The sequence below is a fragment of the Hippoglossus stenolepis genome, chromosome 7, assembly GCF_022539355.2.
Source record: "Hippoglossus stenolepis isolate QCI-W04-F060 chromosome 7, HSTE1.2, whole genome shotgun sequence".
Lineage (NCBI taxonomy): Eukaryota > Metazoa > Chordata > Actinopteri > Pleuronectiformes > Pleuronectidae > Hippoglossus > Hippoglossus stenolepis.
The window spans coordinates 13420025-13439446 of NC_061489.1; the positions used below are offsets into that span (position 1 = coordinate 13420025).

Genomic DNA, 19422 nt, shown 5'->3' on the forward strand with positions numbered 1-19422 from the left:
GTGGTTTCAATGCAGTGTCTTTTCTTAATAAGAGAAGCTTTCATCACTCAGGTTCAGATGTGTTTCACATGGCCTGGGGCGCATGGACGAGTATTAACAGGGCACAGCGTCTGATATTACTCTATGTACAGCCTGCAGCTCATCAGCAAATGGGTGAATGGGAGCCTTACTGTAATGGAGACATTTTATTTGTCTGCTCTTTTTACACCTGAATGAATTTTATTTCAGTTCATCATAAGATCTATCAGCTCTTAAACAAGCTGTGCACCTGGAACAGTCTCACACTGTCACATTAAATAAATTCACACCGTACTGAGCTGCGCATTTTCCAACTGACAGAGTGGAGATATTCACATTGGGAGATGCTAATGAAACTGTGGTTCACACATATATGGAGAAGTATAGTGTGTTTAAAGGCTGAAATTAAGTGAGATTCACCAATAATGAGGCGATGGGGGATTGTGAAAATGTAAAAAAAAGAGCGGAGGATTCTTGAGAGAGAAAGGCAGCTGAGGGATTTACACTCTTTTTCTCCTTCTCTTAAACCAACTTGGCTGATACATTATGTGAGCATGTTCCCATTTGGCAAATTTCCCACTGACAAAAGGTAAACGAATATGGGAGACATCCCCTGTGAGTTCTGACATAACATTGTGACTGTCCCTTGCAGATTTTCACAACACGGTCACGGCGAACTCAAAATCAGATTCATGTGCAGAGAAAGAATAGAAAAACAGGATTTTTTTTATTTTATGACTCAGTCTCCAGGTTTTCAGTTTCCCGAACGCACAGCAGATGTCCTTGGGCTAGCGCTGCAGACTCCACTGTGTGTTTATGGATATGCGGGAGAGGAACAAACTCTTGGATATCGCATATGTCAGCCGCAGCCAGCCTTGTCACCCAGCCAGCAATTTACACTGTTTAAACATGTGCTGTGGCTTCATTCAAACTGGGATGGTATAATGATCTGGCACAAAGCAGCCAGGCTAGCAGCAGTAAAATTAAATACTTTCTTTGCCTGGCAAAAATAGCTCATTATATTGTTATTGTATTTAAGCTTTAATCACCTGCTTGTTATCCAGGTGGAAAATTCCTGTATGATTGACTTTTTTAATAACTAAAAGACGAATTGAACCATGTTGCCCTTGTCACTTTCTTATCACTCAATTGTTTATTTTCCTTTGCACTATAGTCTAAGCGTGAGTATCATTATTAGGTTTGCCGCCAGTGAGGCTATTCATTCTTATTGTACAGCTCTTATCAGTCCCCAGTGAAGGGACCTGAAGCCAACTGGTTTCCATTCTGTCCATCTGACAAGGACTGAGTTACACCTGCAATGTTAACTCGCTGGTTGGCGAAACCAGCGGTGGCGCGAGTCAGTGAGAAACGCTGACGCCAATAACAAAATGATGTTGTGAAGGACAAACGTGGAGCATGTTTATCCCCATAGAAAGTATACAAGCAAAAGCTAAACGTTATTTACCAGCACGCGTACACACACACACACACACACACACACACACACACACACACACACACACACACACACACACACACACACACACACACACACACACAGTGCAAAATAAGAAATGTTCAGTTTATAAATACAGTGATGATTTTCAACACTGTGGTGAAATGTTTAAGGTCGAGTGCGACCACGAAAAACAGAGTAACTCATGAAGTGGAAAATCTTCTGGTGCATGCAAGTAAAACTACCAAGGTTAATTCAGCAGTGGTTTGTTATACATTTTGTAATGAACGATTCTATTATTTATCAATTGATGAATAATTAATTCAAAAACCTTCAAAAATTATTTCTATATCTTAAATGTGTTTTTGTCAGACCAACAGTCCAAAGTCTCAAATATAAACCTCAAATATAAACCTCAAATTTACAATGATAAAATACCAATGTAGACAATCCAGATGCATTTTTTGCTTGAGAAACAAAATAAATTATTGATTATCAAAATAATTGGCAGTTAATTTTCTGATGATCAGCAGATCAGTAAATGAACAAATTATGTTTTATACAGGTTTAATGGACTGAGAAAGTGAAAAACAATAAAAATGACTTGTATGATTGAAATTGAAAATGAGACAAAGGTTTTTTCACCTTTGTCTCATTATTAAATAAAGTCAACCTAATGACTGTAAAGCAACTTCAAAAATACTAGAACCAGAGAATATCAGCATGCTCCTTCTGGAAAGCCAAATTTATTTTGACTGAGAAACTAATGTTCTGGTCATCCACAAGATGATTCATTGTTTGAATGATTTGTCAGTCTATTGAAATGAATTGCAAAATATTTTTCAAAAGGTGTTTTTTCATTAATATTTCCTGTGTCTTGTTTTTCTTTCAGCCAACAAGACTCTGCTCGGTGGAGGTGGAGGTAAGTCACAACCTGCCTGGTCCATTTGTTGTGTGCGCCGGTGCTGCCAAGGCACTCGTAGGCCTCAGCTGTTTTTGCAGCTTTGTGGTGCAAATAATCCAGTCTGGGCACTAAATAATTGGAAATGTCGTACTTCTTTTAATCAGATGATGCAGTGCAATGTGCTAGCCAAATGGTGTGTGTGTGTGTGTGTGTGTGTGTGTGTGTGTGTGTGTGTGTGTGTGTGTGTGTGTGTGTGTGTGTGTGTGTGTGTGTGTGTGTGTGTGTGTGTGTGTGTGTGTGTGTGTCTGTTTATTCTTTGTGTTCGGTAGCAGGTAGCTCTTTGTTGTGGCAGGTGCTCAAAGTGCGTTTGCATGCTGCGCAGTGTGTCTGTCTGGCCGTGTTGGTGTGTGTGTGTGTGTGTGTGTATACGCGCAGGTGCAAAGTCGATAGTTCATAATTTATGGGGGTGGAGTGCTGTGGATATAAACAGTCATTTTTCAGTGTATTGTTGACTCAGTGCTTTGCTGCGTGCGTGTGATGTTGGACGTCCGTGGTTAATCGATACTTGTAATAAATCTGTACTACTAATGCGGCAGCCACATTTGCTCAAACACACACACACACACACACACACACACACACACACACACACACACACACCACACACACACACACACCGGTTGATGGTTGCAAATCTTGGTGCTGGTGTATTTGCCTGTGGTTGTTTTCTTTCTCTTCATTTGGACAAACAGACCATCACATTTGCAACGCCATTTTTAACCTTCCTCTGTGTGTGAATGTGTGTGCATTCATATGTCAATTCATATCATTATATTTGCTTGTATCAAGGGTTCTGATGAAGCTATTAAGTCCTTGGCATCCACACACACACACACACACACACTGGAGCTCCACCCTTACTGATATACACCAGCTGAGCCTCAAGCCATAAAAATGGACTGCACACCCTTGTGTCCTGTGGCTTCATACTCAGACACACACACAAACACAAACACAAACACACACACACACACACACACACACACACACACACACACACACACACACACACACACACACACTGTGTATGTAGTCAAGCACCTCGAGATCTGCAGCATCGTTTGATGTTGTCCTGAAGTCTCTGATGGTTCTACAAAGACAGATGGTTTCTAGAGAGGCTGTGAATGTGTGTCGTCAAACTGTGTGTGTCTCTTTAAAATAACAAAACCAGACTAAACACACACACACACACACACACACACACACACACACACACACACACACACACAAACATTATGTTGTTTGCATTGGTTTTTGCTATTTTCATTTAATTTAATTATTTTTATTGCGTTAAATTTAATGACAACATCTGTTTTCAATTTAAAAATGTCCACTGAATGAGGCTACCTGTCGACCAACCACCATCTGCATTTGGGTTTTTTCTTCATCTCTTTTATTTCTCTGTTGCTCTTTGCACATTTCTCTCTTGCGCAGTTGACTCCTCTCATCTGTCTCTTCATGTTTTTACTCTCTGTGTCTCTCTTTCCAGCTCTGTCCTCAGGGGTTTGCTAAGGCAGAGCCTGCAGTAGGTGTTAATTAGAGAGAGACGTAAGCGTAGAGATAGGGAGAAGAATAGAATAAACAAGAGAGATGAGAGGGAGTTGATGGTTAGAGCCAGAAGAAGAAGAAGAAGAAAGAGTAAGCACTGAAGGTTCTATAGGGTTTTTAAGAGAGCTAAGTGGGGAGAAAGACACAAAAATCTGTGGGTATACATCACAGGGCATTGAATAACCAAGTGTTCATTCAGCTTCAGTGAGTGTGTTTTTTTTCATCAGACAAGAGGCAACAAAAGGTCTTTACAGTGCTTTACTACTCAGTCTCAAGGGTACCTGGGTAAATGTCATTCAGTAAGATCAAATGCTCACCTGCCGACATTGTTTTCTCACTTCAAACTAGAGGAGGACCAGGCTCAGGCAGCGCTTCAACAACAAACTCAAGGGCAGGAAATTAACCCTTTTCTATGTCCACTGGCTGCTGTTGCTCATTTATTCCAGAGCTTATCTGCCATTTCAACGTTTCACTGCTTTGATTGATTTTCCAAATGGGAAAGCAAGCCCATGATGATGATTGGGGGTCGGTGAGACAGTCAGGTCATTCAGTTCAGTCAGGCAGACAGCTACAATGAACTTGAGACCACTAGTCAACATATTTCTATTATGCATTGGTTTCGAACCTCATACAAATTATTTCATTGCAAATGATAACATCAGCCAGTTGAGTTTTTTTTTTATTTCAGAATATCTAAGTGTTGTTTGTCCTCCTTTTGCTTCAATGATAGCACGCACTTAATCTGGCATGGACTCCCTGCTGACCCATGTTATCCCACCATGATTTGACAATGTACCAAAGAGCTTCTTGTGATGTCACAGAATTCAGGTCTTTCTCAGTCTTCAGCTGCCCCCATACATTTTCAATGGGATGGAGGTGAGGCGACTGGAGTAAAGTCTATAGCCTTTTTCAGACATGAACACCAGATGATTGGGTATGCATATCCTCGGACTTTGCTTTTCAAATATCAATAACGCAGCAGGAGAATGTCCCAGTCAGATGTGTTCACAGCCAGAGTAAAATGTCTGGAGCATTCAGGCCTGACCTTCTCACCAAAAGCTCTTGAATCTCATTGTCTTTCAAAAATTGACTTCTTCTTTGCCATCTTCTAAGTGTATGGCTGAAATATATGTCCTGAGATATATGTTTTCTTTGTCATATGTTAGAAATGTCGACAACACATACATTTGCTCGCTATGAATTCTTCGGACATTATTCTCACATGGGCTCACTCTGACATTTCCCGGATAATTTTCTATGGGGCTGTAAACTCTCTGTGGCACCTGACACACACACACTCTCACACAGCCCCTCTGGATAATTTCAGGAGACTGTGTAGAGTTCAGTGCATGTCTGAAAGCAGCACATAAGAGTATGGACGCATCTGTGTCCTTTGGTCTTCAAGTGGTTCTTGTGAAGCTTTGAGCTGCGTTCAGGGTCATTATCCAGCTACAGTTTGAATCCTCCTCCACAAAATTACAAACCAGGATGTCTCTGAGGATTGGAGCACATTTCTCCTTGGTCAGGGTGGAATCAGTTCAGTGCAGTAGTCCAACGAAACCCCTCCAGACTTTATTCGTCTCCTTACATACACCCTCCTGTAACTTATCGAAAACTTGGATTCATCAGTAAATAGGACTTTTTTCCCCCAGTCATCCACTGTGAAATGCTGGTATATTTTAGCCCACCCACACCCACAAGTATTTGACCTTTTTCTCCAATGCAGAAAAGTTGTTCAGAAACTTCTTCTTGTCTTCTGAATCCACTGCATACAGCAATCCTTTGACTTTTGCTGATTGGAGTCTCATGTTCCTATTTTAGCAAATTCTGTATCTATGATAAAGCAGTTTTCCCATCTCTCAGCGAAAGTTTGAATAAACTTCAGAGTTCAAGTTGGGTTTATACTTGATGCAAGGAATCAACAAGAGCGTGGTCATATAGATATTCAAACCATATTTATTTGTTGTTCAGTGTTGGATTTTACCCATTGAATTGAAATGTATTGCACCTGTCTAGACAAGTGTATTGTTCACGATCAGGCTCCTGTTTGAATGTTTGTTTGTATCAGGTGCTGAACTGCGCTCACATTTTTTATTTACACTGTCATTCTGAGCGATAGTGGGCTCCCGGGGACTTGTATCACTCTCATTACTGAAGAGAAGTCTTACTGCAGTGCGAGGTCTGTGTTTGTGCTCATGCATTCTCACTTATATTGGTGTGACTACAGCTAGGTTTGCAGTAGAGATGGCTTTCCAAGATCAAAATATGTGTGATTTAGTTCTTTAATTTTCTTTAACTTTTCTTCACTATCAACAATCTCCACTGAAAGGAGAAACAGCTTGAGGTTTTGGGGTAATGCTGTGGCAGTTGTATGGTTGATGATTTAGCTGTAGACAGGAGGAAAGAATAAAGCAGTAAATAACTGTTTTAATGCTAATATCTGACACGCAGGTATTGTGTTCGGATTAAGATTAAAAAGTCGAAAGTCATTTCAGCATTGTCACAGCATCACATCTCAAGTCATATTTGCAGCAAATGGAATCATCTATCCAAAGCCCTCACCTGCTGTGATGTGCTGCAATTGAATAATAACAAGTTCCCGATCAAACGTAGCCGCACGGTTGCAAACAGAGAGGAACAGGCAGCTGGTATCAGAGACTGTGCTTGGGGTCTGTGGGGACAGAGTGCACAGGATGTGAACCAGCCATGAAAACACCGCAGCCTTTTGATTGGCTTAGGTGTTGCAAGACATCCATATCCAGCACACAATAGATGAGCACAATCCCAATTAAAATTTCATCCACTTTGCTTTTTTTTTAAATTTATTTTTGGTGGGGGTTAAAAAAAGAACAAAATCCTCCCGTACTTGATTTCTTGCAGAGCTGAAAAAGCCAGGATGAATTTGTGTGTGCTGACATCTATAATCAATCCTCCAGAGCAAGGATGGGTTTTGATGCCCTGCACTCTCTCGGCTCTTGTCCCCGTGTGTCTACACCTCTCTCTGCTCTCTCCTTGTGTGGATGAGGAGAAAAATACAGGCGCAGGATAGGCTTGTCTGCTTGCCTTCAGAACAAATGAACAACGGAGCATGTATTGTGAATGAAGGGAGAGAGCAGAAGATTGGTTTTGGGGCTCTGAGATGAGACGAGCAACAAAGAGCACTTAGTGTACCTTCCATATACAGCAATACTGTCAGTGTCTCGGCCGCATATAAAAATGTGCCTGTTTCACATTGTTGGCAACGTGTGTGTGTGTTAATAAGTTTATAGTAGTCGGATTTAACACGTTGCTGCATGCCTGTGTGCATACGTGTTGTGTCTGTGCATACAAGTGTGTCTGCATATACAACTGAGTGTGAAGCAGTGTGCATGTGTGTGCGTGCATCCACCACCAGACCCATCCTAAATGTTGCCTTGGCAACAAGCTGACTGAAGTAAATGAGTGTCCTAGCTCTGCTGAGGGATTGTGGGAAAGCAATATGCCAGCGTTCCGCCCCATTAGTTTGACGGACAGCCTGTTTGGCCTATAAGAGGTCAGCTGGCAAGGGCAGCCATATTAGTATTCCATAGGAGAGACCTCCGGATTGGTTTTACTCTAATGTCAATCTACCTGTGTGTGTGTGTGTGTGTGTGTGTGTGTGTGTGTGTGTGTGTGTGTGTGTGTAGTGTGTGCAGTGTAGGTGGGGGTTTGTGGGAGTTAAAGCTTGTCCTGGCATATAAGATTGCAGGCAGGTGTGTGCGTCATTGTGTGTTTGTGTGGCCTGCTGGGGGTTGCAGGCTCCTCGCCAGGTAAGCATATCGCCAATTATCACCTCCCAGTCCCCCCACTTCTCTGGCTTCCTCCCTCCTGCTCTCCCCCAGAGTCGGTCAATATAGAGCCTGTGAGGGAGTCATGATAACACCTAAACTGGTCAGCTGCCTGCTTAGCTGGCTGGTGACTGGCCTAAAGAGGCCAAAACACTAATTTCTACTCCCTCTCCTGCACTCATCCGTCCACTGCATCCTTTTTATCCTTTCTCCTCCCTGAACCCCTGCTTAACATTCACCTCGTCCCCTTTTATCTTTTGTCTCCCTCCCTCCCTCTCTTCTCTTCTTCAATCCCCTCAGTCTGTGTCTCTCTTTCTCTCCATTATGTTTGTATATACATGTCAGTCCCAACACATTATTTCGAAAAGTAATGAAGGCTAAATAATGATCGGTATTTAAAAAAATATGTAAATCAGTTTGACACATCTTAAAACATTTTTTCTGTTAAGTTGTATAAATTATGTTCATGACTAATTCATTATAATCTGTTAATGTGCATTGGTGTCATTAGGTGCAGCCAATTATGGCTGATTGTTGAGCAGTTAGCATGCGAAAAAGTCAATGGAGTATGAACAACAAGTATCCTTTGACACTGCAGTGATGCTAATTTGGTGAGGGCTTCCCACTCTGAAGGATACATTAGTAAGTATTGTATTAAATCTTGGCCCAAAATTCATTTAATATTGTTTCTCTTTTGTTTTTTTTAATCCCTTGGTTGCCATATGTAAATTATGCTAGAATTATGGCAATTCATTCTGAGGGGTGCTTGAATGTCTGTGACCACCGCCATCTGTAGAGACATTTTGGTAGTTTGGGTTAAATGACAAGACACAAGCACATCACCTGAACCATTACCAGTACTGTACCAGTTGCACATCACAGGAAAAACAAAAAAGATTAAGTAAGGTCTCAGTATCCCTTCTACAAAATTTGCAACAACAGTATGTTGGACAATCAATGCAGAGAAATCTTTAATTTTCCCTTTTCTAAAAATGTATTACAGAAGAATAAATATTTAATGGTGCAGTTTTAATTCATTCATTTTGCCCTTCGCAGTGTGACCAGATGGACTCCTAATATTGCTCTGTAAGAGATAATATTTATACCCTCAGTCACATGCTGTCCTTGGGCACTAATACACCTGCTCATGTGTCTGCGCTGAAGAAGCTTTCCTTCAAACACATATTTCACCCGCACTCCCCTCTGCTCATGAATTCCCCCTTCATATTTCGGACTGCATTGAAGTGACAGAATAGTGTCTGTATCTACTCAGTAGCGTGTGGTGCTCATGCTGTGCTATTACACCGGCTCCCACAGAGTCAGAAGTTACCACAGTCTGAAAGAAAGCTAACACAGGCTGTCTTCAGTGAATGTAGATGGAGGCACAACTCTCTACATGAGAGAGGTGGGAGTCACCGAGAGACTGAATAGATGCATGGATATTTATTAGCCCTGCTCAGCAGGTTCAGGCTGTGTCCAAAGAGAGAGGGAGCGCTCCATTCTGTCTCTGCTCTCCTAATCTCCATTTGACAAGGAGCAATCTAACTTAACCATGAGGACATCAAAGCCTTCTTCATCTGAATGCACAAAGCGTGGTTCATGTGAAAGCGAATGCAGTGGAGTGTGTCGTCCAAATGACATTATTTGCAGCTAAAAGGACAGGATGTGTGGGCTGCAGTCTGGAGTTGTTAAAAACAGGGACACTGAAGTCACTGCTTTGTTGATTCCAGGTTTCTCCAACAACATTTGACATGGCGATAACCAATGCAGTTTGGTGGAGTTAAGCAGGGCCCACCAACTTCAGTCCTTCCTATAGAATGCATATAAAGATGGACGACTGCCACTATCCAGAAGTGAAGCCAAAATATTTTGGAAATGATCGCTGAGCCACTACATGCGCTTGACCAATCACAAGTCAGTCTCAGCTGTCAATCATGATGTTTCACTCTGTTTATACAGCATCAAATAACTAATTTAAAAAAAAATTGGATTAATGAACACTTGAACAAACATCCGTTTGATCAGAACTACCTGAAATGACAGAAAGCATCTTCAAGGATGTTTATTTGACATGAACTCTGACTTTTAAGTTTGGTCTACCTCCCATCCACTAACATGGAAGCGGCAGATGCCCTGTACTGCAGCCAACTACCAGGGGGCGATCCCAATGCTTTGGCTTCACTTTTGGGGAGCATTCATGTCATCTATCTTTATTTACAGTCTATGGTCCTTCCTCATAGCCGAAAAAAAAGCTCTAAGTGCCCCCCCACACACACACACACACACACACACACACACACTGAGGCCTTACAAGGGGACGTATGCATCAAGTTGCACAGACAAAGCATTGAAGTGGTTTCTGAGGTTTATGTTAACATGCATGGATTAGAGGTTAGATATATTTATAGTCACTTGCCTAACCCTAACCCTTTCCTTGGACACATGTTACTTAATCTGGATATTTTGTTGTATTTGCTGTACGTGCACACATGCACTAATGTGTGTGGTTGTGTACATTTGGAAGCATCGTTATCTTTGTATTTCAGCTGTTTTTGCAAACGCACATTAGCAGGTCTGTTTGTGTGGGACTCTTGGGTCAAAAAGCATTGCTGTAGCTCAAGGCTGTGCTGTGCACTCATTAATACGTCAACTGTTCTCACCATTATACACACACCTGCACAAACACACCTTGCACACACATACACATTCATGAAGCAAGAAACAAAACAAAATATATTGTTGGTTTATGTTTCAGCTCAGTTTTCGTTTCTGTTTTTGATGCCTTGTTTCCTTATCTGCCTTCAGACTCCATTAACACCTGGCATTGAAATGCATTTTGTATCCAGATTGCATCTAGATTTGATTTTAACCTGATTATATTTACACCTAATACTAATATGTGTCTCCAGTGTCCACATTGAGATCCAACAGCGGACTGATCGCTCTGTCCAGCTCATGTTACAACAACAAACAGAACAACAAGAATAGAAGATGAGACCCATCAGTGACAGTATTTTATTGGGTTTGCTTTTTTCAATGAGTCTCGACTTCACACTGTGTCTTGAATAAATTGAGGACTAAGGAGAAGACTGATGTAATTGCCTAACAGCTGCCTAGCTGCTGCTACCTCATTGGTTTGTAACAGTTGTTTGCAATTATTATTTCCATCTATCTTGTTCCTCAATGCCTCATAGGTGAATTTACACCCATACTTTCAAGTGATATCTAATTGACGAACTGATCCCCAACAATGCATTCCAGATGCAAATGGGGTACAAGTATAACCTTAAAGTCAAGTCTTGAATCTCAAAAACCTCTTTGAAGGGGTGAGGTCCAGAGTGTCCTTTGCTCTGATGCTTTTGAACTAAAATGTCTCCTCACATCTACAGAAAGGGACACTTGAGATTGAGTACTGTGTCTGAGCTTCTGTTTCTGTGCAGGCTGAGGAGGCAGCTCGTGTACATCGCTCGCTTTTCACATCCTCACTCTCGTACTTAGCTCACAGTGCAACCCAGTTCAACATGGCACAGCATGACATGGCACACTACAGCTCAGCACGGCATGTGATATGCCAACTTTACACAATAACGTTCAGATAACACCAGACCCCTGTCTGAACGTGAAACGCACCGCTGTAACAGCTGGTCTGTATACAAACGCAGATCAGAGCCACAGGCCAACACGCTGAGCTGTGACATATGGATGGGTGTTATTGTACTATTTTCACCGAGTGCTGACAAGTCTCACGGTGCAGTGACAGACTCATTCCTGATAGATGTGTTTTATTCTGGTTTAATTATGAATTGCTTACACCAGCCTCCGACATTAGACCTCAGTAATCTTTTAAAACAAAAGCACTGTTGAGCCAGGATATTCAAATCTATACAGTCTGTCAACCCTCTCTTCTAGAAATGGCGTACATACTACAGTGCAGGCTAATTTGTTTTGACAATGACATTTTGATGGAAACAAAAGTGTTAAGTGGCAATGTTATTGCCTTCTTATTGACGGCAGCACCACAATTATACATCTGTCATAGGGAGGCGGTCAGATACGACAGAGGGCGTACCACCAGAGCCTGGTGTTCCCATCTGTATCGTTAGGTTTCACTTAAACAAAAAGTGTTGACGTTTGAGGAAAGATTGTGATTATGACAAGATAATAATAAAGGGAAAATATCCATCCTCTCTTGTGCTTCAAAACAGTGTTGACTTTTTCATTATTAAACCAAGAGGATGATCTTTCCTGAACCTTGACCAAGTGCTGAGTGATAACCATAAAAACACAATCCTTTTTAATCAGTTACTCATATCGTGTTGTAGAGTGTACGTCATAAGAAAAATAACGTCAGATTTTGCTCATGTCATCATTTTTTGCAAATATAGGGAGCGCTTCAATTATAAACAGCATTAAAGTAAGAGGGAGGTAGTCGGAGGCAGCAGTGGGTGTACAAACTATCATCAAAAACACAACCACCCTCTGTTTGTTTAGGGCCAAAGACCATGAACCTCTTCATCCCTAGTTTGTTCTTGATCTTTGTTATGTGTCATTTCCAATCCCTTTGTTTACTCTCAACCAAAAAAAAACATACAAAAATGAAACTGGGTATCTGGCATGTCTACCAACCCAAAAACTCTGGGAAAAAAACACTCGCGCGTTTTGTTATGGTTCCTCTAAGTCAGAAACGTCATGCTTGAGCGACTCGATTGAGCTTCCTGGGTTTTGTGTCGTAAAAAGGCACTGGAAGTCTCCCTACATGGTCTTGGCCCACCCCCACCTCATCCCCCCGTCCCACCACACTCACGCGCGGGTTTACACCGAGGCAGCGAGGCAGCGCAGCGCCGTTCCTGCGCGCAGCCGCCTGGCTGTTCACACGGGACGAGCATTTCTCCGCTGGTCAGCCCGCGATTCACTCACATGTGGCATTTGTCTGGATCGTTGGGACTGGGAGGCTGCAGCAGCTGCTCGGGCGCGACTGCTCTCCCATGCGTGAGCTGGAATTTGTGTCAACGCCACACAGCCAGCAGTGTGGAAGACTTCCGCAGTGTTCAGCGCTACTGTAACACTGCGGAAGTCTTCCACACTGCTGGCTGTGTGGAAGACTTCCGCAGTGTTCAGCACTACTGTACGCCGGGTTAACACCAGACGCGGAAGCGCCACTGCGAGGCAGCGCAGCGCCGTTCTCAAGCACGCAGCCGCCTGGCTGATCACACGGGACGTGCATTTCTCCGCGCTGGTCAGCCCCATAGACTGTATATATAAGGTCAGCCCGCGATTCTGCTTTCTCCGCTTGTTGTTGTACCCGTTGAATGTCGGGGTTCGGGGGTAAATGATGGTCTTCATAGCCCCCCACCTTCTCTTTCTCTCTCTGTCTGTCTGCTTGTGTGCTTGTAGTGGATGGGCAGAGGGGACATTTAATTATGTGATTGGGAAAATTAAAACTCCAGGACAACAGAAGGGAATACAAAGTATGGGATGCATATTTGATAATTTATATCATATAAAATATGTAATTTATATCGTTTAAAATCATGGGGGGAGAGGGAGGGGAGCTGGCTCATTAGCATTTAAAGGAACAGGCACTCAAAACAGGTCACTCTGTGGAGGGCTGTTTTATACAGGGTAAAAAGGGTGCTGTTTTAAATGATCCTTGTGGTATTTTGACCAAAGTATGTTACAGACATTTCATTAAGACCCCAAGGAACCATATCAACTTGTGGTAAAATGGGCATGCTATGTCCCCTTTAATGTGTCAGATTTTTTTCATCAAGATCTGTGAAAAGTATAAAGATGAAGAGAAAAGCAATTCCTTGATCCGGCCTCCGATTTGGATCCACCCCAAAATGTCATGGGTTCTTTCCTGACCAAAACCACATCCTTGTACCAAATTATGTGGTAATGCAGTCATTAAAATTTTTTTGTCATCTTGCTTTCAAACAAATAAACAAAAACAGACAGGGGTGAAAACATAACCTCCTTGGTGGATGTCATTTATCATTTTTACATCGTATGTGAGCGGAAATACAGTTTTCTGCGAAAAACATGAACATATTTTCATCAATCATTCAGTGTGAACAAATTCCTTTTTTATTTAATTGTCTGCAGTTGGTCTTGCATCTTTTTTTGTTTCAAGCTGAATTAAGTTGAAAAGCTGCTTTCTTAGGCCCATAGTGCTGAGAGTCATAGTAATAAAGCTGTTGAAATGAAGATTGCATGAATATTAACTTTGAGGAAATGTGTTGAACTTGGAGGGGTGCAAAGATTCTGACTGAAACTATAATTGGCACAGCTGTAAAATTGCTTTTCCCTGCATCACTGCCCTCCTGGAAATGAACACAGTCACAGTCTTTAGATGTGGTGCGAATCAAAGATGGATACACATTTCTGAATACTATGTAGATTTATGAAAATGTAATTAATAAAGACTAATTGACCAAAAAGCGAGAGTCAGCCGAGTCCTTAATACATTAAATCGAGCAATTAACTACTGCAGTGGCCTTAAAATCCATTAAATTGAGTGACGTACAGAGAGATGGAAGCTCTAGAAGAAGAAGGGGGAAAAAACTGGATTTGGGGGGAAAAGGTTTGCAACCTGCCGAAGACAGGAAATTCAACTGTTCAGCACTAATGCAGAGTCATTATCTGGGTCTTTCAGCGCTAATCTTTGACACCTATAAATGTGTGTGCTTGACTTAAAAAAACATTTTGACGCCCTCTAAGTAGTCAGCGTGCAGCAGATTCACATAAGTAGGCCAACTCTCTGAATCTCCTGTCGTCTCTTCTGCAGTGGACGGAGCAGTCCACCGCGCTGCAGGGCCGCTGCTGAAAAAGGAGTGCGCTTCCCACTGTGGCTGCGAGACTGGAGAGGCCAAGATCACCTGTGGCTACGGCCTGGCGGCAAAGTGTGAGTATAAAGTGTGTGAGTGTTTGTTGAACTTCTAGCGTCTCCAGCTCCCTGTGGTTGTGCTGGACTGTTTCCAGGTGTGAATGTGTGGGGAAAGTGTGACAGCGATGAGGTTCGCTGGAAATGAGCAAGCTGCACAGTTGAGTTTCTCAAGAAAGACAAATATAAGCTGAACAGCATCATGAATTAAGCTTTTTATTTTTGCAATAAGGTTTTTCCTTTTCAGCCCAAGCTCATCCAACCAGTAGAAACCCATCTAGGTATCCATACTATTGTAAGTTACTGCTTTCCATTTATAGCAGTGACTGGCACTGAATTATTAAGTTGGTACTCCTTTGCAGCATATGACGAATCCGAAGATTCAACATGACAGAAAAAGCTTTTTCTAGGTCTTTTACTTTTTTTTTGCTCCAGCTTTCCTGACGCCTGAAACACAACATGTGATTCTGGATGGAGGGTGAGAGTTAGGGTGAGGTTATCAGTACTCAACAAAGGCATTAATGAGAGGAACTGAACAGCACAAAGTACATTGTGTTTGCGAGAGGTCAAAACAGACATTAGGTCAAAACTCGTGACTACATTTTAAATTCCAATTAAACTAAACTCTAAAAACTCTGAAATTAAAAGTACAGACAGTTTCTTTCTGTTTCTGGAATCCCTGAGGACATGAAGCGCGAGGTCTTTGGGTCAGTTCCATAACTCATGCATGTACGGTTATCTTATCCCATTTTGCTCATCTTCAAAATGTCGAAAAAGTGTTTTCAAGGCTTTACTCACAGCTGTTCTTCTTTTTTCTGAGGACAATTTGAAGACAGAGTGGACACGAACGGCTCCTTTATGCTCAACGTTAGATACAGAAACGGATGGAGCCTTCTGACCATACTCTGCATTCATTTCGTCGGCAGTGCAGATATTCTGACAGCAAACATATCGATGGTGGAGGATGACAATGAACCTCTTAAGACGAGGTCAGAAGCATCCGCGTTGTAAACTGTCCCTGTGACCGGGCGAAGCCCCTTAATAAAGACGCCTGTAGTTTCTTACAAACTCACAAAATCTCTCGTCACAAAGTTCTGCCTTTGTTGAAATTTCTTTCTTGCGTCCTATGATCATCTCAGTTGAAATATTAGCTACACTGTCCCCACCTATTTCCGGCTTTCAGAAGCCATGCACACAAGCACAGTCTGTTTGTTTACGTATCAAACGTTAAACATAAAAGAGTGCTGTAGCAGTGGGTCCTCAAAATGAGAATTAAAGAGTTCCATATACTCACAAAAGTCTGTTGACAGTTGGTGGGCAGCACTACAACGTATGCTTTATAAGAATATATATGCATCAACTTTTTTCTTTGTAATAATGTAGTAGCTACGAAGATTATATTGACCATCCAGGTGTGTGCGTTTGTGCCCGACAAAAAGTTCACAAGTTTAAGTTCACAAAGGAACAGAAGAGAAAAAAGGAGGGAGAGTCGATAACAAAGATGAGCTCAAGGCAGAATGGAGAGAAGGAGTGGGAGAGTGGTAAAGAAGAATAAAAATAAAAACAAAGCAGCATGGGGGAGGGGACGGATGCGACAGGAGCTGATGACAGGAGGGAATAATAAGGAGATGAGTTCTAACATTGTCTGCTCTCCTTTGTTGGTTCAGTTGCTTAACTCAGAAGATCTCCACTGTAATGTTTGTGTGTGAGTGGATGCTGCTGTGTGTCCTTATGAGTGCAGTTTGATACTGTGCACATGCATTCTGTACTGTTCTGAGGTTACTGTGTGTACCTGTGTCTGTGTTGCACTGAGTGTATCAGTGCACACAGTTCATGGTACCTGTCAGGTCCTATCACTCTCTTACCTGTAAGTATCTGTCAGCATGATATTTGCTTGACTGAGTGTCATTCTGACTCACTGACTGACAAACTGTGTGTGTGTGTGTGTGTGTGTGTGTGTGTGTGTGTGTGTGTGTGTGTGTGTGTGTGTGTGTGTGTGTGTGTGTGTGTGTGTGTGTGTGTGTGTGTGTGTGTGTGTGTGTGTGTACACCTGAGTCCACACATTCAGGTGTGCGTCGCCATTACCCAGCATGTGGATAGGAGACTGGTTCTCTTCTCCCCAGACAAAATATTTAGTCCCAAGAATAATTCAACATGCATCTGCTCCAGTGCTTAAACATTCGCAACAGGACTTGATTACCTCTCAGCAGGAGGGGCGGGGAGGCGAGACAGCAAAAACAGAGGGAACGCAAACGAGAGATAGCAAAGCAAGAGGAGGACTGTGTGGAAAAATGTGCATAAGTCGACACGTGAAATGGAAGTCGACAGGAGCAAGGCAGAGGGGTTGACAGACAGATCCAGTCTCTAAGCCAGCGCTTTGATCTTGATTTGTATGGGCTCGCCACCAGATGTGAGATTTCAAGAGAGTCTGACTCCCAAGTTGCCAAATGGTCCAGAGGACCTGCTGTCAGCCCTCCATGCAGAGTGTCCATCGATGATCCCGCAGCCACTTAGCCAGCAGCATTCCAGTGCCGTAACCTAGCAACACGCAGAGCGCATGGCACACTACTGCTGCTGTTTAGCAAAGAGTCACATGCAATTTGCGATATTGGCAAATGACAGCTGGAAATTTTCAAGCAGGCCCTGCATAAATTCACATATTAACTGAAACTTAAAGGCAGTTAAATCAGCAATCTGTCAGCGTTGGAGCATATGAGCCGCTATAAATGAGGGTCTGATTAGGAGCGGTCTGTTGGCGTGTGCATAAGATTAGTGTGTTGTTCACTTGTGAGGCACGTGCATGCTGTAACATCCACGTGCACATGTCGAGGTGTGTGTTTGTGTGTGTTTTGCGGTTGTCAGACAAGGGAACATGGGCAGAGGGTGTTGTCCAGACGACTCAGCGCCCCAGAGCTCACCTGTGTACCGATAAACACGGCTAACCTGTTCCCCAGTCACCCCTCGCTCCCCTGCCAAACCCACCAGAATACGACATTGTGACACACTGGGGAGGGAAGGAGCCGGGAGTCTAAAGAGGGTGAGAGAAATTGACAACATGAGGTCAAAACTCAGTCACTATTCACGTGCATCAAAGGACGCACTCTGCTTTGGAGACGTCACTCCTTACGGACCTAAGGCCTCTTCACATCCACTGTGATGCCAAAAAAAGTCACAAAATAGCTAAATAATTCTGAGGCGAATTCTGATGCCAGTGATAATTTACATTATGCCCAAGAGATAAAAAAGATGCCGCAAGAGGCTTAAACTGCACCTCAGCCGCTTCAGGACCTATTTCATGATGTCCGTTGGACAGTTTGAAGAACTGCTGCAACAGCTGGCACCAAGGTCATTGTTTTGTTTTTCTTTAGTATTTAATTTGAAGAGGTTCCAGTTTGTTTGTAAACTTTCTGAACTGTGCACATGTGGTTCATTCAATTTCTTGGACAGGAGTCGGGTCAACTGTCGACTACATAACATTCTTGTGTACAGCGAAGCAACCTGGGTCCGGAAAAATAAAAACCTCAATATTGCTCTGTGAAATTCCGTCAATGACCTTGGATTGACTGGATACAGATTTGTAAAATATTAAAAACATGCAAATTAACACCATGTAAAAAATGCATGTGGTGTGCAAAGGCATTTACTCTTGTTGTAGAGATCAGCTGTTAACAGTTTTCTGTATTTATAACAACGTTACACAAACACAAAAGCAAAAGAGTAAGTCTATAGTTCAACAGGCAGTGTACCGTAACAGCTTAATAGTTTCCCATGGATTTAATATGGATATGTCATTGTCTGGGTGCTGCAGTTTTTTTGTTTAAAGAAAAAAAAAAAAAGGTGCATTGACTTATTTGGATCTGTTGTGCAGGTCGGAAACAAACACCTAGGGCGGCCAAATGTATTTGCACGACATAAACAAGGTGAATGGTAAAACTATTACCCGAATAGTCTGCAGAACATCCATCACAGCACGGCACACTTACAGTAGCTGCACCCGCACATCTTTCTTGTTGCTGCGAGGGTTCATTGATGATATCAGGGACGTGTGTACTTTCAGTTTTACTGTACCTGCGAATAACTGGCTGGATTGTTTGGCTGAGCCTCCAGTGTGTGTGTGGCCTGTATAATTGTCTGACTGCTCACATTTGTTTGCTGTCGACCCACCTTCAACACAGACTTTAGCCGAGTTCAAGCACTTGTAACTGCAACTGTTAACGAACTGTGAACTGTGACATATTATCACCTTCCGTGTTGTTGTTTTCTCAAACTCACTAGAAAACAGCTGCCTATTATTTACACAGCAGGCACAGAGCAACACATTCATTCTCTTTAACTGCTTTCAGACACTCAGACACTGACATCTCCTTATATTATCCAGAAGGGCTGAATGTGAGAATGCAAATGTCAATGGAAAATGAATTTTTCCTGCCAACCCTCAAGTTATACGCTCTGGATAATGTCACAGTGAGCTCATGTGACAATACGGCAGGATATTCTCCGCAGGATTCACCGCGAGCGAATGGGCACGTTGAGGACGTTTCTAACACACAACAGACACAAAACTGAAAAAAACCAATTCAAATATCTCAGGATGAAAAAGAGGTGAAATACACGAATAAGATGCAGACGAAATGTTATCTGGGAAAGACAAGATTTGAGAGTTTTGGTGATTCGGGCCGATGCCAATGCTGTTAACAAAAACACAAATGTATACACAACGTCTTGCCTCCTGCTGCATGCTGCGATA

General features: G+C 42.4%; 1 protein-coding gene across 2 annotated transcripts in view; it reads left to right on the forward strand.

The window, feature by feature from the left end:
- macrod1 (mono-ADP ribosylhydrolase 1) overlaps positions 1-19422 on the forward strand; it is a 113330-nt gene that overhangs the window by 61508 nt on the left and 32400 nt on the right. For both annotated transcript variants that reach the window (XM_035161925.2, XM_035161927.2), the window contains exons 4-5: positions 2367-2396; positions 14580-14696. In XM_035161925.2, the coding sequence (XP_035017816.1) occupies positions 2367-2396; positions 14580-14696 (147 nt within the window). The remainder of the gene's footprint in view (positions 1-2366; positions 2397-14579; positions 14697-19422) is intronic.